This window comes from Macaca mulatta, chromosome 1 (genome assembly GCF_049350105.2).
Source record: "Macaca mulatta isolate MMU2019108-1 chromosome 1, T2T-MMU8v2.0, whole genome shotgun sequence".
In the NCBI taxonomy this organism is placed as follows: domain Eukaryota; kingdom Metazoa; phylum Chordata; class Mammalia; order Primates; family Cercopithecidae; genus Macaca; species Macaca mulatta.
Genome location: NC_133406.1, coordinates 115,389,722 through 115,411,411, shown reverse-complemented (window position 1 = coordinate 115,411,411; position 21,690 = coordinate 115,389,722). Strand labels below are relative to the sequence as shown.

General features: G+C 39.7%; 1 protein-coding gene across 8 annotated transcripts in view; it reads left to right on the top strand.

Moving 5' to 3' along the window:
• SNX27 (sorting nexin 27) overlaps positions 1-21,690 on the top strand; it is an 87,428-nt gene that overhangs the window by 57,259 nt on the left and 8,479 nt on the right. For 6 of the 8 annotated variants that reach the window (XM_077946824.1, XM_077946830.1, XM_077946812.1 and 3 more), the window contains one exon: positions 17,199-17,288. In XM_077946824.1, coding sequence (XP_077802950.1) covers positions 17,199-17,288 — 90 coding nt within the window. Of the gene's footprint in view, positions 1-17,198; positions 17,644-18,112; positions 18,262-21,690 lie in introns of those variants that run through there. The other 2 variants (XR_013398168.1, XR_013398171.1) reach the window with 2 other exon arrangements.

Genomic DNA, 21,690 nt, shown 5'->3' with positions numbered 1-21,690 from the left:
AGTTCTGTAGTATAACTTGAAGTTAGGTAATATGATTCCTCCAGTGTTGCTCTTTTTTTTTTTTTCGAGAGACAGGGTCTCACTTTGTCACCTAGACTGGAGTGCAGTGGCATGATCACAGCTCACTGAAGCCTCGACCTCCTAGGCACAGGCTATCCTCCTGCCTCAGCCTCCCCACTAGCTGGGGCTGTAGGCCCATGGCACCATGCCCCACTGATTTTTTAAGTTTTTTTTAGAGGCAGGGGGTCTTGCTGTGTTGCCCAGGCTGGCTTGAACTCCTGGGCTCAAGATCCTCTTGCCTTAGCCTCCTAAATTGCTGGGTTACAGATGTGTGCCACCATAGCCCACCCAGTTTTCTTCTTTTTCTTAGGATATCTTTGGCTATTCTGGGTCTTTGGTGGTTCCGTATAAATTTAAGGATAGTTTTTTTTTCTATTTCTGTGAAGAATGTCATTGGTATTTTGATAGGGGTTGCATTGAATCTGTGGATTGCTTTGGGTAGTGTGGACATTTTAACAATATTTATTCTTCCAATCCATGAACATGGAATACTTTTACCATTTGTTGGTGTCCTCTTTTCACCTTTCTTTCATAGTGTTTTAATTTCTTTTTCAGATTGTTCACTGTTGGCATATAGAAATGCTACTGATTTTTGTTGTTGATTTTGTATCCTGCAACTTTACTGAATTTATTTATCAATTCTAATAGTTTTTCAGTGGAGTCTTTAGGTTTTTCCAAGTATAAGATTGTATCATATGCAAACAAGGATAATTTGACTTCCTTTCCAATTTGGATGCCCTTTATACCTTTGTCTTGTCTGATTGCTCTAGCTGGGACTTCTAGTACTATGTTGAATAACAGTGGTGAAAGTGGGCATCCTTGTTGTGTTCCAGGTCTTAGAGGAAAGGCTTTCAGTTTCTCCCCATTCAGGATGATAGTAGCTGTGGGTCTGTCGTATATAGCTTTTATTATGTTGAGGTTTCTCCTATACCCAGTTTTTTGAGGAGTTTTTATTATGAAGGGATGTTGAGTTTTATTAAATGCTTTTTCAGTGTGAATTGAAATGATCATATGATTTTTGTCCTTTACTCTGTTGATGTGGTGTGTCACATTGATTGGTGTTTTTGAACCATCCTTACATTCCCAAGGATATATCTTGCTCATGATGATTTTTTAAATGTATTGTTGAATTCAGTTTGCTAATATCTTGTTGAGGATTTCTATATTAATATTCATCAGGGATATTGGTCTGTAGTTTTCTTTTTTGATATGTCTTTGTCTGGTTTTGGTATAAAGGTGATACTGGCCTCATAGAATGAGTTTAGAAGTATTCCCTTCTTCTCTCTTTTTTTGAAATAGTTTGTGTAGAATTGGTATTAATCCTTCATTAAATGTCTGATAGAATTTAGCAGTGAAGCCGTTGGGTTCTGGGCTTTCCTTTACTGGAGACCATTATGGCTTCGATCTTGTTACTTGTTATTAGTGTGTTTGGGTTTTGGATTTCTTCATGGTTCAATCTTTGTAGGTTGTATATGTCTAGGAATTTATCCATTTCTTTTAGATTTTACAATTTATTGGCATATAGTTAATCATAGTAGCCACAAATGATCCTTTGGATTTCTTAAGTATCAGTTGTAATGTCTCCTTTTTCATCTCTGATTTTATTTGGATCTTCTTTTTTTTTTTTTTCTTAATCTGGCTAAAGGTTTTTCTGTTTAACTTTTCAAAAAAACCAACTTTTTGTTTCATTTCTCTTTTTTTATATTTTTTAATTTCAATTTAATTTATTTCTGCTCTAATCTTTATTATTTATTTTCTTCTACTGATTGGTTTTGGTTTGCTCTTGCTTTTCTATTGCTCTAAGATGCATTGTTTGAAATTTTTCTTCTTTTTTTGATGTAGGCATTTATAACTATAAAATTCCTTCTTAGTTGTGCTTTTGCTGTATCCCATATGGCATGTTATGTTTTCATGATCATTTATTTCAATAAATTTTTAAATTTCCTTCTCAATTTCTCCATTGACCCACTGGTCTTTCAGGAGTATATTGTTTAATTTCCATGTATTTGAATAGTTTCCAAAATTCATCATTTTTGATTTCTGATTTTATTCCATTGTAGTCAGATACTTGGTATTATTGTAATATCACTATGGTCAGATACTTGATCATATTGATACTATTTGATATTAATAATACTTGATATTATTCATTTTTAAAAAATGTTTTAAGACTTGTTTTGTGACCTAACATATGGTCTGTTCTTGAGAATGATCCATGTGCTGAGGAAAAGAATGTGTGTTCTGCAGTCATTGGATGAAGTTTTCCGTAAATATGTATTAGATCCATTTGGTCTATAATGCCGATTAAGTCCAGTGTATCTTGGTTGATTTTCTGTCTGGAAGATCTGTCCAGTGCTGAAGGTTAGGTGTTCAGGTCTCCAGCTATCATTGTGTTAGAGTCTGTTTCTCTCTTTAGCTGTAATAATATTTGCTTTAGATATTAAATATATATCAGGGTGCTCCAGTGTTGGGTGCACATATATTTAATATTGTTACATCCTCTTGCTGAATTGACCCCTTTATCATTATATAGTGACCTTCTTTGTCTTGTCCTATATTTTTGTCTTAAAATCTATTTTGTCTGATATAAGTATAGCTACTTCTGCTCTGTTTTAGTTTCCATTGTCATGGAGTATCTTTTTCCATCCGTTTATTTTCCATCTATGTGTGTCTTTATAGGTGAAGTATGTTTCTTGTAGACAACAGATCGATGGTTCTTGTTTTTTATTTATTCAGCCACTGTGTGTCTGTTGATTGATGTTTAGTCCATTTGCATTCAGTGTTACTATTGATAAGTAAGGCCTTACTCTTGCTATTTTGTTACTTGTTTTATGGTTGTTTTGTGATCATCTTTTCCTTCTTTCCTTCCTTCCTGTCTTCCTTTTAGTGAAGGTGATTTTCTGTGGTGATATGATTTAGTTTCTTACTTTTTATTTTTTTGTGTATTTGTTGTATGTTTGTCAGTTTGGGTTTACAAGGCTTGCAAATACTCTTGTAATCTGTTATTTTAACCTGATAACAACACTGTTTGTATAAACAAACAAGCAAGCAAAAAGAAAACTAATAAAGGCTCCATGCCTTAAATATATTACCCCACTTTTTCACTTTTTGTTGTTACTATTTATACCTTATTGTACTATGTCTTGAAAAGTTGTTGTAGTTATTAGTTTTGATTGGTTCATCATTTAGTCTTTCTACTTAAGATGAGTAGTTTACATACCATAGTTATAGTGTTATGATATTTTGTGTTTTTCTGTGTATTTAATATTACCATACCTTCAGATGATTTCTTATTGCTCATTAACATCATTTTCTTTCTGATTGAAGTACTCCTTTTAGCATTTCTTGTAGGACAGGTCTGGTGTTGATGAAATCCCTCAGCTATTGTTTGTCTTGGAAAGTTTATTTCTGTTTCATGTTTGAAGGATAATTTAGCTGGATATACTTATTGTAGAGTAAAATGGTTTTTTTCCTTCATCACTTTAAATATGTTATGCCACTCTTTTCTGGCCTGTAAGGTTTCCACTGAAAGTCTGCTGCCAGATGTATTGGAGCTCCATTGTATATTGTTTCTGTTCTCTTGCTGCTTTTACAATCTTTTCTTTATCCTTGACCTTTGGGAGTTTGATGATTAAATGCCTTGATGTAGTCTTCTTTGGGTTAAATCTGCTTGGTGTTCTATAACCTTTTTGTACTTGGATATTGATGTCTTTCTCTAGATTTGGGAAGTTCTCTGTTATTACCCCTTTGAATAAACTTTCTACACCTATCTCTTTCTCTGCCTCCTCTTTAAGGCCAATAACTTTTAGATTTGCCCTTTTGCTCCTTCATGTATTATTATTATTATTATTTTTGAGACAGAGTTTCACTATTGTTGCCCAGGCTGATGCAATGGTGCGATCTTGGCTTACTGCAACCTCTGCCTCCCGGGTTCAGGCAATTCTCCTGCCTCATCCTCCTGAGTAGCTGAGATTACAGGTGCACGCCACCACACCCAGCTCATTTTGTATTTTTAGTAGAGATGGGGTTTTGCTATGTTTATCAGGCTGGTCTCGACCTCCTGACCTCCGGTGATCCACCCGCCTCGGCCTCCCAAAGTGCTAGGATTACAGGCGTGAGCTACCACGCCCAGCCTCCTCCATGTGTTTTCAAATAGCCGTCTTCAAGCTCACTAATTCTTTCTCCCGCTTGATCAATTCTGCTATTAAAAGACTCTGATGATGCATGCATTCTTTAGTATGCCAATTGCATTTTTCAGCTCTAGAATTTCTGCTTGATTCTTTTTAATTATTTCAATCTCTCTCTCTCTCTCTTTTTTTTTTTTTTTTGAGACAGAGTCTGGCTCTGTCGCCCAGGCTGGAGTGCAGTTGCGCAATCTTGGCTCACTGCATCTTTGTTGAATTTATCTGATAGAATTCTGAATTCCTTCTCTGTGTTACCTAGAATTTCTTTGAGTTTCCTCAAAACAGCTATTTTGAATTCTGTTTGAAAGGTCACATATCTCTTTTTCAACAGGATTGGTCCCTGGTGCCTTATTTAGTTCTTTTGGTGAGGACATGTTCTCCCGGATTGTCTTGATACTTGCAGATGTTTGTCTGTGTCTGGACATTGAAGAGTTAGGTACTTATTGTAGTCTGGGCTTGTTCATACCTGTCCTTCTTGGGGAGGCTTTCCAGATATTTGAAAGGACTTGGGTCTTGTGATCTAAGCTATATCTGCTTTAGGAAGTACCCCAAGCCCAATAATGCTGTGGTTCTTGCAGACTCTTAGAGGTACTGCCTTGTTGTCTTGGACAAGATCCAGAATTCTCTGGATTACCAGGTAGAGACTCTTATTCTCTTCTCTTACTTTTTCCCAAACAAATGTAGTATTTTCTGTGTTGAGCTGTCTGGAGCTGGGGGTGGGGGTACACAAGCACCCCCATAACCACTACCACTGGGACTTTGCTAGGTCAGACCTGAAGCCAGCACAGCACTGAGTCTTGCCTAAGGCCTGCTGTAGCTACTCCCTGGCTACTGCCTATGTTTGCTGAAGGTTCTGGGCTTCTACAATCAATCAGCAGGTGGCAAAGCCAGCGAGGCCTATGTCCTAAACTTCAGGGTGGTGAGTTCCCTCAGACCCTGGGAGGGTCCAGAGTGCCATCTGGGAGCCAGGGACTACAGTCAAAAACCTTAGAAGTCTACGTGGTATTTTACTGTTCTAGAGCTGAGCGGGCATTCACGCCACAAGACACAGTCCTTCCCACTCTTCTCTCTTCTTTTCAAAGGCAGAGAAGCCTCACCCCATGGACACTGCCACCTCAGGCCCATGGGGAGTACTGCCAGACTCCTGCCAATGTTCTCTTAAGACCCAAGGACTCTTCAGTCAGCTTGTGGTGAATGCTGCCTGGCCTGGAACTCACCCTTCAGGGTAGTGGGCTCCCCTTTGGCCTAGGGCAAGTCCAGAAATGCCATCTAAGAACCAAGTCCTCTAAGAGCTTTGTAAGAAGAGGGTACATGGGAAGACAACATTTAAAAATCTTGAATGCCTGGAAATGCCATTATTCTACACTCACACTTGGTTAATGTCACATTTATGTATAGAACACTAGGTTGAAAATGATTTAACTCCAGAAATTTTAAAGAATTATGTTCCACCAACAGGTGTGATGGCTCATGCCTGTAGTCTCAGTACTTGGTGGGAAGATCACTTGAGCCCAGGAGTTCGAGACCAGCCTGAGCAACATGGCGAGGCTTTGTCTCTACAAAAACTTTAAAATTTAGCCAGACATGGTAGTGTGCACCTGAAGTCCTAACTGCTCAGGAGGCTGAGGTGGGAGGATCACCTGAGCTCAGGAGTTTGAGGCTGCAGTGAGCCGTGATCACACCACTACACTGTAGCCAGGGAGACAGAGTGAGACCTTATCTTAAGGGGGGGAAAAAAAAAAAAAGCCATCTTATTTCTGTACCATTTTATGTGACCTTTTTTTTCTTTCCAGAAACTGAGGTGTTTTTGTCTCCATGGGTATCAAATTTCACAATCATGTGCCTTGCTGTGGATCTGTTTTCATTTATTGTGTTGGGCTCTCTGTGGGAAATTTGTGTTTCTGATCTGGCAAATTTTCTTGAATTATTAAATTGACAGTTTGTTCTGTCATTTTCTGTTCTCTCTTTTTGGCATTCCTATTATTCTGATGCACAGTTTTTTGGTCTGCCCCGTAATCATCTTATCTTCTCTCATATTTTTAATTTCTTTATCTTCTTGCTCTATTTCCTAAATAACTTACTCAGGTTTCTCTTCTAGCCCTCTTACGTTTTTTTTTTAACATATGCCAGTTTTTGTGTGTGGGGGTGATGGGGGTGGTTTTGAGACGAAGTCTCTCTCTGTCACCCAGGCTGGAGTGCAGTGGTGCAATCTTGGCTCACTGCAACCTCTGCCTCCGGGTTCAAGCAATTCTCCTGCCTCAACCTCCCAAGTATGTAGGATTACAGGCGCATGCTGCCACACCCAGCTAATTTTTTTTGGATTTTAGTAGAGACGGGATTTCACTGTGTTGCCCAGGCTGGACTCGATCTCCTGAGCTCAGGCAATCCACCCGCCTCGGCCTTCCAAAATGCTGGGATTACAGGTGTGAGCCACTGTGCCTGGCCTATATTTTTAATTTCTAAAGGTTTTCTTTTGTTCTCTGAATATCCTTTTTTATATATAGTATTCTGTTCTTTTGTGGTTGTAGTATTTTTTTCTTGACTTTCTGAAGATATTAAAAATAATATACTGGCCGGGTGCGGTGGCTCAAGCCTGTAATCCCAGCACTTTGGGAGGCCGAGACGGGCGGATCACGAGTTCAGGAGATCGAGACCATCCTGGCTAACACGGTGAAACCCCGTCTCTACTAAAATACAAAAAAAAATTAGCCGGGCGAGATGGCGGGCGCCTGTACTCCCAGCTACTCGGGAGGCTGAGGCAGGAGAATGGCGTGAACCTGGGAGGCGGGGCTTGCAGTGAGCTGAGATCCGGCCACTGCACTCCAGCCTGGGCAACAGAGCTAGACTCCGTCTCAAAAAAAAAAAAAAAATACTTTTTTAGGCCAGGTGTGGTGGCTCACGCCTGTAATCCCAGCACTTTGGGAGGCTGAGGCAGATCACCCGAGGTCAAGAGTTTGGGACCAGCCTGGCCAACATGGTGAAACCCTGTTTCTACTAAAAATATAAAAATTAGCTGGGTGTGATGATGGGCACCTGTAATCCCAGCCACTCAGGAGGCTGAGACAGGAGAATTGCTTGAACCCAGGAGGCAGAGGCTGCAGTGAGCCGAGATCATGCCACTGTACTCCAGCCTGGGTGACAGAGTGAGACTGTCTCAAAAAAAAAAAATTAATATACTTTTTTTTATTTTGAAATTATCTTTTTCCTCCCTCTATTGCTTGATTATTTGTTTTGGTCTCTGTTGTACATGTTAGAAGTGTTCCTCTAACAGAGATGTCTGCTCAAATTTAAGACTGAGACACTGCACAGCTGATTGGGAACTCAGCATGTGAGTATATCTTATTGACTATGGCACAATCATGGCTCACTGTAGCCTCGACCTCCTGGGCTCAGGTGATCCTCCCACCTCAGCCTCCTGAGTAGTTGGGACTACAGGTGTGCACACCATGCCCAGCTAATTTTTGTACTTTTTGTAGACATGGGATTTTTCCATGTTGCCCAAGTTGGTCTCGAACTCCTAAGCTCAAACAACCCTCTCTCCTCAGCCTCCCAAAGTGCTGGGATTACAGGCATGAGCTATCATACCTAGCCAAATCACTAATCTTCTACTGGCATTGAAGAGGGCAGTCATCTGGTTCCAGGGAATAAAGGAGAGGATCTCAGAATTTGATTCTTTTTTTTTTTTTAAGGCAAAGTCTTGCTTTGTCGCCAGGCTGGAGTGCAGTGGCACGATCTTGGCTCACTGCAACCTCTGCCTCCCGGGTTCAAGCAATTCTCCTGCCTCAGCCTCCTGAGTAGCTGAGATTACAGGTGCATGCCACCACGCCTGGCTAATTTTTGTATTTTTTAGTAGAGACGGGGGTTTCACCATGTTGGCCAGAATGGTCTCGATCTCTTGACCTCGTGATCTGCCCGCCTTGGCCTCCCAAAGTGCTGGGATTACAGGCATGAGCCACCACGCCCAGCTAATTTTTGTATTTTTTACTACAGACGGGGGTTTCACCATGTTGGCCAGGATGGTCTCGATCTCTCGACCTCGTGATCTGCCCGCCTTGGGCTCCCAAAGTGCTGGGATTACAGGCATGAGCCACCGTGCCCAGCATTGATTGTTTCTTAAATAGACTTTTGGTCAGTCCTCCTTATTTTAGCCACATCCTACCACCTCTCCTAGATGGCCACCTGGTGCTACCAATTCTTCAGTCTTTTGGGAGTTTTGTGATATAAATTTGAGTGATTCTCTACTTTCCCTACTACTAGGTAGGGAATCCATTTTTTTTTTTCAGGTTTTGCAAGTTACTACTTATATATCCGTGTTCCAGATTACAAAATTTTGTTCCGATTGTTTCTCCTTGATCTCCTGGGTTTATTCCTTTACTGAAATTTTAGTAGGGTTTTAGGAGGAAGTAAGAGTTGATAGTTGTTTTTAATCTGCCATCCCTAATTGGAAGCCCTCTTTTAGGAACTTTTCCTACAAGTGTTTACATGCATATTTGGCTTTAGATCTTTATATGGATGTATAATTTTTACATAGTTATAATTCTAATACAGATACAACCTTTTTCTTTTCTTTTTTCCTTTCTCATATAGTTTTTTATATATCATTTATGACTGAGTTAATATAGTATATGTTGTTTAGATGTTCCCTCTTATTTGTTCCAGAGTTTTTTTGTTTTATTTTGTTTTGTTTTGAGATGGGCTCTCTCTATGTTGCTGGGGCTGGCCTGGGACTCCCGGGCTCCAGCAATCCTCCCACCTCTGCTTCTCAAGTAGAGTGCCTGGGCTACATGTGTGCCTGGCTAGTGCCAGGGTGTTTTTTCAGTGTGTGATTATAAATGATGCTGTGATTAACTCTTGTAATATCACTTTTTCCTCCTTCCTTCCTTCCTTCCTTCCTTCCTTCCTTCCTTCCTTCCTTTTCTTTCTTCTTCTTTTTTTTTTTTTTATAGGATCTCATTCTGTCACCCAGGCTGGAGTGCAATGGTGTGATCATAGATCACTGCATCCTCTACCTCTTGGGCTCAGGTGATCCTGCCACCTCAGCCTCCCAAGTAGCTAGAACTACAGGTGCTCACCACCATGTCCAGCTAATTTTTACTTTTTTAAAAAAATAGAGACAGGATCTTGCAATGTTGCCCAGGCTGGTCTTGAACTCCTGGGCTCAGGCAGTCCTCCCAAAGTGTTAGGATTACCGGTGTAAGCCACTGTGCCTGGACATATTTTTCTTTTGAATACAAGCTGTTTATTGTGTTTTTGTAACTTGCTGTACAAAAATTGCTGTATTTTGTTAAACTTTATGTCTTTGTCATTTTAATAGATATTTACTCTGTTCCATTGTTTTTCTTTTTATCTTAGCGCTATTAATTTTTTTTTTTTTTTTTTTTTTTTTTTTTTTTTTTTGAGACAGAGTCTGGCTCTATTGCCGAGGCTGGACTGCAGTGGCATAGTCTCGGCTCACTGCAACCTCTGCCTCCTGGGCTCAAGTGATCCTCCCACCTCAGTCTCCTGAGTAGCTGGGACTACAGGCATGCATCACCACACCCAGCTAATTTTTGTATTTTTTGTACAGACAGGGTTTTGCCATGTCAGCCAGGCTCATCTCAAACCCCTGGGCTCAAGTGATCTGCCCACCTCTGCCTCCTAAAGTGCTGAGATTACAGGTGTGAGCCACCATGCCCGGCCAGGATTTTTGTTTTAGAGAAGAAGTTGTTTTTTTTTTTGTTTTTTTTTTTGTTTTTTTTTTTTTTTTAATTGAGACGGAGTCTCGCTCTGTCGCCCAGGCTGGAGTGCTGTGGCCGGATCTCAGCTCACTGCAAGCTCCGCCTCCCGGGTTCCCGCCATTCTCCTGCCTCAGCCTCCCGAGTAGCTGGGACTACAGGCGCCCGCCACCTCGCCCGGCTAGTTTTTTGTATTTTTTAGTAGAGACGGGGTTTCATCGTGTTAGCCAGGATGGTCTCGATCTCCTGACCTCCTGATCCGCCCGTCTCGGCCTCCCAAAGTGCTGGGATTACAGGCTTGAGCCACCGCGCCCGGCCGAGAAGAAGTTTTAACATTTTGTATAACAGTGTTTATCTATCTTTTCCATTGTGATTTCTACTAATATTTTCTTTCCGCAATATAAGAGGACAATAGCACACTTATAGTTAGTGTGCTTTTGTCACAATATTTTATTTTTAATATGTAATGCTTTAATTTACCCAAGGTTTATTGTGGTGTGTAGTATGAACGGTTGGTCTAAGTTAAATTTTCTTGGTATTGCTATCCACGTAGCACATCAGGATACATTAAATGATTCATTTCTAATATATTATACTTAACTTGTCTTTCGTTAAATTTGTATCTGTCTCTGTGTGTGTGTGTGTATATATATATATGGCCTATGTTTAGCATCTCTCTGCTCTTAATCTGTGTTTCTATTTTTGACTCAGTATTCCCTTTTGATTGTTTCTGTATAATACATTTTAATATCTGATAAGGCTAAGCCTTCCGTTTTTAAAAGGCTTGATATTCTTTCCCATTTTATGTTTTCAAATAATTTTTAACCTATTTCATAACACTTTATAAAGTATCCTATTACTATTCCAACTGGAATTTTGTTAAATTTATAGTTTACTGAAGAAGAATCACCATTTTAATAAATGTTGTATTATAATAATAGATGCATAAAGTATCTATTTTATTCAACTTGACTTTTGTTTCCTCAAAAAAAGTTACATAGTTTTATGTTTTACCAGTGCCCCCATTAAAGTAATCACCAAGTATTTTATATTTTTATTGCTATTATGAATGGAATATTTTTTCTTTGTATTTTTGGAATAGAAAAATCTTTAGCTAGGAGTCAGAATATCTGGTTCAAGTATTTTTGCATAATATTGCTGAGATCTAGTTTCTCATCTGTTAAAGGGGAACAGTGGTGTGTCTCATAGGTGGGTTTATTTTATTTTAAATGTATTTTTTATTTAAAAAATTAAGAAGGAGTCTCACTATGTTGCCCAGGCTGGTTCCTGGCTTCAAGCAATCCTCCCACCTTGATCTCCCAAAGCACTGAGATTACAGGCATAACCACCACATCTGGCCATTTTTTTTTAGTGCTTATCAAAATTTGAGGGCAGAGCATGTGAAATTGCTTTTTAAATTATAAAACTAGAAGACAAAAATATTTAAGTATATAGAAAAGTTATTGTTTTTGGAGCAGTATCTTATATCCAGCAACTTTTCTGAACTTTCCTATTGCCTCACATGATTTCTAAACAGCTTTATTGAGGTATAGTTTACATACAATAAACTGTACATATTTAAAGTATACAATTTGATAGTTTTTTAAATTTCTAAGCCATTTTTAAGTGTATAGTTCAATAGTGTTAAGTATATTCACAATGTTGTATAATGGATCTCCAGAACTCTGTTTTTTTAAAGAAGGGGACATAATCTCAGTCTGCCACCCAGGCTGGAGTGCAGTGCTGTGATCATAGCTCACCATAATCTTGAACTCCTGACCTCAAACGATCCTCCTACCTCAGCCTCCCAAAATGTTGGGATTACAGGCGTGAACCACTGCTCCTGGCCCAGAACTCTTTTAATCTTGCAAAAGATTAAAACTGAAACTCTGTACCCATCAAACAACTCCGTGTTTTCCCCTCCCCCTTGGCAACTACCATTCTGCTTTTTATTTCTATGAATTTGACTACTTGAGATATTTAATGTAAGTAACCATACACTATTTGCCTTTGTAATAACTGGCTTATTTCACTGAACATAATGTCCTCAAGTTTCATACGTGTTGTGGTAGTATACGACAGGGTTTCCTTCCTTTTTAAGGCTGAATAATATTATGTTGTATGTATATACCACATTTAATTAATCCATTGATCCATGGACAGTTGGGTTTCTTTCATTTCTTGGTTATTGTGAATAACGCTGCTATGAACATGGGTGTGCAGATATCTTGTTGAGATCCTTCTTTCAGTATACCCAGATGTGGGATTACTGAATCATATGGCAATTTTATTTTCAACTTTTTGAGGAACTGCTATACTGTTTTCCATAGTGACTGCACCATCTCAAATGACTTATTTTTTTTGTTTTGTTTTTTATTTTTTGGAGACAAGAGTCTTGCTGTGTCTCCCAGGCTGGAGTGTAGTGGGATGATCTCGGCTCACTACAACCTGTGCCTCCTGGGTTCCAGTGACTCTTATGCCTCAGCCTTCTGAGTAGCTGGGACTACAGTTGTGTACCACCAAGCCCAGCTAATTTTTGTATTTTTAGTAGAGATGGAGTTCCACCATGTTGCCCAGTCTGGTCTCAAACTCCTGGCCTCAAATTATCCACCCTGCTTGGCCTCCAAAATGCTGGGATTACAGGCATGAGTCACCGCACCTGGCCATAAACACCGTGCCTGGCGGCTCTTTTTTGATGGACTAAGTAAACAACTGTATCTTTTGAAAAGTATATTAAATTTCTCTTAATTTCAATTATTTTTGTATCATATTTTGATGGTAGGAATATTTAATGAATTTCACAGTTCTAAGATGTTATCAATTATAAGATGCACCATTATTTTATGTATTGATAAGAAAGAGGTTAAACTGATACATCATTGATTATAAGATACATCCCAATTTCAGAAATGTTAAAATATGAAATAATGTATTCATTTAAATTGATGAGATATTATATGTTAGATGCTAATGAAAATAATGAGCCTTTTCCTTAAAAAATTAATAAGGTAGAAATTAATCATTCATATTTAAATGCAGGCTAAACCTGGCAAATTGTACGCACATTTAAGCTGCTGTTTCCTGAAAGCTCACAAAAGTAGCAGTAGTGGAATTTTAAAAGGCATAAACTTGCAAGGACAAAGAGAACAAGGGAGGATACCACAGCAGATGACAATTATTGACAGTTTTTAGAAAATGAATGTCTAAGTAAAAGGATTTTGGTATTTGGTTATTGTAGAAGAAAAATTGGTGATAGGTACATGGGAAGTTACAAACAAAAACACGAGGCATATAACCTCAGGAAATAAAAAATTATGCAAGAAAGGAAGTCATAGCATAGTATATAGCTTAGTTGTGAACAGTGTTTACATATTTATAATAATGCAGTTATTGAGTATTTAATTTTTTATCGAAAAGTTGGGGGAAGAGGAAGTAGGAGTGTTTGGGTGCTACAAGAGAGTTAAAACCAAATATTTTCAAAACAGTAAGTCAACAATGTCTAAAATTGGTAAGTCAGGAATTGTCAATGTAAGCATGCCATTTAGAATTATGGAAGGATTATCACAAGAAATTGCTTAAAGTGCCTAAAAGTAGTTGCTTTTGTGGAATGAGGCTCTGGGATCAAGAGGCTGCTGTTTTTATTAGGAGCCTTTTAGAACTTTTGTTTTTTAAAACTATATATATCTTTTACTTTAATTAAAAAATGTTAAGAAGAGGCCGGGTGCAGTGGCTCAAGCTTGTAATCCCAGCACTTTGGGAGGCCGAGACAGGTGGATCACGAGGTCAGGAGATCGAGACCATCCTGGCCAACACAGTGAAACCCCGTCTCTACTAAAAAAAATGCAAAAAACTAGCTGGGCGAGGTGGCGGGCGTCTGTAGTCCTAGCTACTCGGGAGGCTGAGGCAGGAGAATGGCGTAAACCCAGGAGGCAGAGCTTGCAGTGAGCTGAGATCCGGCCACTGCACTCCAGCCTGGGCAACACAGCGAGACTCCGTCTCAAAAAAAAAAAAAAAGAAGAAAAGGAAACTAGGGTGGTGATATTTATGTTTTCCACTGAGTCAGTCAAGCAGTGCAATCTTTTTTTTGTTTTGAGAGAGAGTCTTGCTCTGTCTCCCAGGCTGGAATGCAGTGGCATGATCTTGGTTCCGGGTTCAAGTGCTTCTCTTTCCTCACACTCCTGAGTTGCTGGGATTTCCTGCTCCTTCCACCACGTCTGGCTAATTTTTGTATTTTAGTAGAAATGGGGTTTCAGCATGTTGGCCAGGCTAGTCTTGAACTCCTGACCTCAAGTGATCCTCCCGCCTCCCAAAATGATGGGATTACAGGCATGAACCACCACACCTGGGTAAGCAATTTCTTGATTAGAAATGAAAGAAGACCATTTTTACTGCCCCGTGTGTAAAAGTGCTCACTTGGAATTGCTGGAGTAGATAATCACTGTGACCCACCTCTGCCTTGGGAAAGTGTTCATCAAATATTAGTACTGTTGTGAGTGAGTCAGACATAGTTCTAGGCATTAGGAGTAAAAACAAAACAGAAAGACAGTATTCTTATATTCTTATTCTTACTCTCATCTAAACAATACAGAAATAAAGAAAAAAATTGTAAAGCCTTTTCCCTGAGCTAAATAACACTGTAAGTTTCTTTGGAAACTGGATAGACCAGTATTGTTTATTTCCCCCTCTACTTTCCTGCTGGCTTTTCAATAATTGGTTTAAATTTGGCTGGAGCAGTACAGTGTTTTGGTGATGAAGAGGAAAGTGTTCAGGATCTTCAGGACATTGAAATTGCATGGTAGTTCTTCTTAAATATCCCCTCTGTGGCTATAATCCTCGGTGCCTAAGTGAGCCCTCACTTGTATGGCCAGGATTGGGGAGAGACTGGCATAATCTTTCTATTAGTCCTTCCTGGCAGGACATTCATATCCTTGTACAGTTCTTAGAAGAACTTAATAGCTAAATGATACTAATAATAGCTACTGATATATACTTTACAAAACTCAACATCTGTCATCTTTTTCTTGTACACCTATAAGATATTCCAGTTTTACACAGTGGAAGGGTTTACATGACTTATGCAAATGCACATTGGTAGGTGACAGAACTAAAAATTGAATTAGTCTCTTGACTTAATTTTTTTTTTTTTTTTTTTTTTTTGCGATAGAGTCTTGCTCTGTTGCCCAGGCTGGAGTGCAATGGCACAATCTTGGCTCACTGCAAGCTCTGCCTTCTGGGTTCACGCCATTCTCCTGCCTCAGCCTCCTGAGTAGCTGAGACTGCAGGTGCCCACCACCACGCCTGGCTAATTTTTTGTAGTTTTAGTAGAGAGGGGGTTTCACCGTGTTAGCCAGGATGGTCTCGATCTCTTGACCTCGTGATCCACCCGCCTCGGCCTCCCAAAGTGCTGGGATTACAGGCGTGAGCCACCGCGCCTGGCCCTCTTGACTTAATCTTGAACTCATTTGCCTATCCAACTATTTTTCCTTAAAAGACCCTGGGAAGTGATTTCTGCCTTAAGTATCATAACATCATTCATCTTCCTTATTTCATTCTCTCTTCAGGTTAATTCATGTGGCTTTCAAACACAAATCAAACTTTCTTTAATAAAGAAGAAGCCATTTTTTATTGCTTATTTTAGCTCCCTGTTATTTCCTTAAGTCTAAATTCCTGTGCCTACTTTTTAGAATTTTTCATAATCTGTTGTTAGTCTGCCTATCCAGCATTATCTTTCATTGTCTCCTATTCCCTTATTTAAATCAGGCAAATCTGTTTTTTCAAAGTATTTAAGCACAGACTCATCCCTGTTTCCTAACTTTAGCTTATAGTTTCTCTTCTTCATTCTGTTCTTTGGGGATCCACCCAAGGCGTCCCTGATAACTGTAATTATCAGTAAGTGCTTCCATTCTGACTGCCTATATCACTGTCTGTACCATACATGTTTGCTATTTCATTGTAATACAGCATTATATACCATCTTTCAGTGCTCTCTAATTGTTTACACATGTATAAAATAACTGGAATTTAAGTCCCCTGACATGAGAAACCAGATTTCTCACATATACCTAAAACAATGCCATGCCAGATATTCTTTAAATGCTAGTTATTCCAATTAGTATACTTGTTACTGAATGTATTAGTCCATTTTCACACTGCTGTAAAGACGCTACCTGAGATTAGGTAATTTATAAAAAAAGGAAGGTTTTGTTTGTTTTGTGCTTTTTTGAGATGGAGTCTTGCACTGTCACCTGGGCTGGAGTGCAGTGGCATGATCTCAGCTCACTGCAACCTCTGCCTCCTGGGTTCAAACGATTCTCCTGCCTCACCCTCCTGAGTAGCTGGGATTACAGGTGCCCGCCACCATGCCCAGCTAATTTTTTGTATTTTTACTAGAGACGGGGTTTCATCATGTTCGCCAGGCTGGTGTCGAACTCCTAACCTTGTGATTCACCTGCCTCAGCCTCCCAAAGTACAAGAAAGGAAGTTTAATTGACTAACAGTTTCGCACGGCTGGGGAAGGCCTCTGGAAACTTACAATCATGGCACAAGGTGAAGGGGAAGCAAGCTCCTTCTTCACAAGGCTACGAGAGAGAGAGAGCAAGCACACACAGGGGGAACTGCTATTTTTAAAACTGTCAGATCTAGGCCAAGTGTGGTGGCTCCTGCCTGTAATCCTAGCACTTTGGGAGGTCGAGGCGGGCAGATCACTTGAGGTCAAGAGTTCGAGACTAGGCTGGCCAACATGGTGAAGCCCCATCTCTATTAAAAATACAAAAATTAGCTGGGTGTGGTGGCTCATGCCTGTAGTCCCAGCTACTCTGGAGGCTGCGGCAGGAGAATCACTTGAACCCGGGAGGCGGAGGTTTCAGTGAGCCGAGATTGTGCCACTGCACTCCAGCCTGGGTAACAGAGCCAGACTCTGTCTCAAAACAAACAAAAAAACCCCATCAGATCTTGTGAGAACTCCCTCACTATCACGAGACCAACATGGGGAAACCAGACCATGATCCAGTCACCTCCCACTGGGTCCCTCGACAAGTGGGGATGACAATTTGAGATGAGATTTGAGTGGGGACACAGAGCCAGACCATATTCCTGGACACGTGGCAGAGTTCACTGGTAATGATGGTGGTCCAAGTGGACAAGAGATTTTCTGAAAATGCATCTGTGTCTGTTTTCATTGAGAATGTACATAATAACGATTTTTAGACTCCTTTCTTTTCTACTTCTGTTTTGGTGATAGGCAGTCGATGATGTGAAGAAAGGTTACATCAAAGCAGAAGAAAAGTCCTACCAATTACAGAAGCTATACGAACAAAGAAAAATGGTCATGGTAAGTTTATGTCCCCATAATCCCTTTATAAAATGCCCCTTCCTACCTTTTAAACCTATTGTTCCAGTCATTTTTGAAAGGATTACAATGTGGTTAGTGGCTTAACTAATTTTTAAAAAGGGGGGGAATAGGGACCTTGATGCAAAGTCTATTGTGTTTCTCCATCTAACACACAAAGATCTTGAATTACTGTATATTGGTACATAATTTTATTACTATTTTTGGGGGGGAGTGGGGGCGGGGGGAGGGATAGAGTCTTGCTGTGTTGCCCAGGCTGAAGTGCAGTGTCACAATCTAGGCTCACTGCAACCTTTGCCTCCTGGGTTCAAGCGATTCTCCTGTCTCAGCTTCCCGAGTAGCTGGGACTACAGGCATGCGCCACCACGCCCAGCTAATTTTTGTATTTGTAGTAGGGACAGGGTTTTGCCATGTTGGCCAGGCTGGTCTCGAACTCTTGACCCCAGGTGATCCACCTGCCTCGGCCTCCCAAAGTGCTGGGATTACAGGAATGAGCCACTGAGCCTGACCCATAATTTTTTTATTAATAATAACTTTTTTGATTAAATACAACAAAAGTTCTATAAAACATTACAATAGGATATAGATAAGATTGTATAAGAACTGATATTTAGCTTTTTAACATTAGAAATTAGTCATGATTGGCCGGGCGCGGTGGCTCAAGCCTGTAATCCCAGCACTTTGGGAGGCCGAGATGGGCGGATCACAAGGTCAGGAGATCGAGACCATCCTGGCTAACATGGTGAAACCCCGTCTCTACTAAAAAATACAAAAAACTAGCCAGGCGAGGTGGCGGGTGCCTGTAGTCCCAGCTACTCGGGAGGCTGAGGCAGGAGAATGGCGTAAACCCAGGAGGCGGAGCTTGCAGTGAGCTGAGATCCGGCCACTACACTCCAGCCTGGGCGACAGAGCGAGACTCCATCTCAAAAAAAAAAAAAAAAAAAAAGAAATTAGTCATGATTTAGCAATAGCAAAATCATTTGTTTTTACAGCTTCGATTTCTGCAGTTGCTTAAACATTTATGCTCTGTAGTGCTCTTGGTTAGTATATCATCCTAGAATTGTGCTATTTGATTCAATAGCTACTAGACTCATGTAGGTATTTAAATATAAATTTAAATTCATTTAAATTAAATACAATTTAAAATTCAGTTCTGTAGCTGCTCTAGCCACATTTCAGTGCTAAGCAGCCGTATGTGCACAGTGAATAGCTAGCATATTGGACTGTGCAGGTATAGAACATTTTCATCATCACTGAAAGTTTTGCTGAACAGGGCTGCCTAGAGTATTCCTTAAATGGCTTTAAATTCGTTTCCAATTTGTATCTGCCATAGATACAGGGATGGAAATTGTCAAAAATAAAATTAGTAAAGAACACATAAAAATTTCTACTCATTATAACATTTTAAAATTTCTCTCTTGACGGATTCACATGTAGTCGAAATTTTTTCAATTACACATGCTCCTCAACTTACGATGGGGTTATATCTCAGTAAACACATCTTAAGTTGAAAATATTAAATCAAAAATGCATTTAATACACCTAACCTACCAAACATTATAGCTTAGCCTAGCCTGCCTTAAATGTGATCAGAACACGTATTACCCTACAGTCAGGCAAAATCATCTAACACAAAGCCTATTTTAGAATGAAGTTATTTAAACTGGTTTTTTTTTTTGTTTTTTTTGTTTTGTTTTTTTTGAGACTGAGTCTCGCTGTGTCACCCAGGCTGGAGTACAGTGGTGTGATCTCAGCTTACTGCAACCTCTGCATCCTGGGCTCAAGCGATTCTCCGTCCTCAGCCTCCCCAGTAGCTGGGACTATAGGCACCCGCCACCACACCTGGCTAATTTTTGTATTTTTAGTAGAGAAGAGGTTTCACCATGTTGGCCAGGCTGATCTCGAACTCCAGACCTCCAGTGAACCACTTGCCTCGGCCTCCTAAAGTGCTGGGATTACAGGCGTGAGCCACTGCGCCAGGCCTAAAGTTATTTAAAGTTTTGAGCAAAAATTTGAGGTACTTGTAAAGACAGCAGAAAAGTTTAAAAAAAAAAAAATTGAAATACAACGTCTACTGCACACACATGGCTTTCACACCATCATAAAGTCGAAAAAGCATTAAGTTAACCATTGTAAGTTAGTGACCACCTGTATCATTTTCATTCTTTAGTAATGATTCTGATAAGTCTTTTGAATTATTTTGGACCTTCTGTGTACTTTTCAGGAGAGAGTGTTGATTCATGTACATTAATTGGGTTGGAATAAGAGTGCAAACAGCTGTGGGGCGCGGTAGCTCACGCCTGTAATCCCAGCACTTTGGGAGGCTGAGGCGGGTGGATCACCTGAGGTCAGGAGTTCGAGACCAGCCTGGCCAACATGGTGGAACCCCATCTCTACTAAAAATACAAAAAGTAGCTGGGTGTGGTGTCATGTGCCTGTAATCCCAGCTACTCAGGAGGCTGAGGCCAGAGAATCACTTGAACCCGGGAGGCGAAGGTTGCACTGAGCTGAGATTTCGCCACTGCACTTCAGCCTGGGAAACACAGTGAGACTCCATCTTAATAACAACAACAAAAAAGCAAACCAGTCAGCCATTGAACTTAGCCTGTAATCTTATATCTAGCTAAGTTAGTTATTTTAATCACTTATATGATGAAAAGTAATAAATCTCTTTACTTTAGAAAATTGCCAGAGATCAGGGAGCCATCTTACCAATGTTCTATGTATCAGGAGGCTGACATAGAAAATGTAAAATCTTTTAAATGTAATTAAATCTTGTCAGAATTTTGGTTAGAAGAATTTTGCTATTTGTGAGACAGAATTTTAAAACGCGACTTCACCTGTTCTTTAAGATAATGCATTGTCTTCTATATATTAATGCATGATTCGGACTCATACTACATTTGCATCTTTTTGGTGAAAAGGGCCAAATACTAACGGGCCATCCACTTCTGCAGTAGTCCTTTGCCTTTGCCAAAGCCAACAAAGTTTTCTCATTTCTGAAAAGTTAATAGAATCAAAATAATTTCATAAGGCCTTCTCATAATACCAGTGTGGAATACATACTGTTTCTTTGCATTTATAGTACTCCAAACACACTATCTTTCCATCTATGCATTCAACAAAACATATTTGTTGAGTACCAAGTACGTGCCAAGCACAGTGCAAGGTGTGAGAGAAATAAATAGGTTTGCGTTGTGCTGTGGCAAAATATAGAAAATCTGAATTTAATGAGCACAGTAATCTATTATGAAGTCATTGTTAGACTTATTTATATTTTGTAATCACCCAGGTAAAAACTCAAGTATAGTTGATAGATATGTTTCCCCATGGTCTTTTGCCATTGTGTATAAAATAGGCTTAAACGTTTGTGGGATTAGATTGTCTTGAAAACCTAGTGCCAACGTATTTCTGGGTACTAGCTGCATGATATGAGAGTCAGATTTTGAACAAAATCTGATCACAGTTTGAATTTTATAAGTATAATATGTATTCAAGTATCAGTGTTCAAAGGCATTAGCCTAGGCAATATTAGCTCATGGTCAATACATTGAAACTTCTCACATGGGCCCTTCTAGGCCCATAGGCCTTGATGCCATTAAACATAGCAACTAAGTATGGTGAACAGGCCTATGATTAGGTGAGGTGACTACAATTTGTAGTTGTCACATCACTGTGAGACCTGCAGCAACACAACGAACTTCTCAGTTTTAGTTTCTTTTCTGTAAAACCGGGATATTCAGATTATCACCTATTAAGTAGAATCTTGACAAAATACGCCAAGATTCTTAGAAGATAAATAAGCTTTGTGTAAGTTCCCCTGTCCTCCAAATCTCCAAATACAGAAGAGAGCTCACATCTGTGCATAGTTTATAATACCCAGTGTGATCAAAAACATTTTTTGTTTTATACTTAATTACAAAGTTAGACTGAATCTCAAATTTGGATGGTTGGGAATATAATGTACAAGAAATAATGTTTTCTCTTCTCTTCCTTCCTCCCTCCCTCCCTTTTTGTCTCCTCACACAAACAGTAGACATATGTAAATTATGCTTTTCTTATGTTGAAGTGGCCTGATTTTGCCATTGTTGAACAGATAAATAAAGAGCTTTTGTGTTTCACTACATAATTTGTATTGATTTCACGCAAGGCAGCATGTATGTCAGTTTTTCTCAAAGTATGGTCTCCAGTCTACTTACATGGAAGACACTTTTGAAGCTACTTAAAATGCAGATTTCTAGACTCCACTCCACATTTACTAAGCCAGAATCTCTGGGGGTAGGTCCTAGGGAACTTTATTTTTAAAAAGCACACTGGTGATTCTGGAACGTTAGGTGCTTCAGAATCACTACTCTGATTCTGGTTTTGGGAGAGTTGGCTCTTG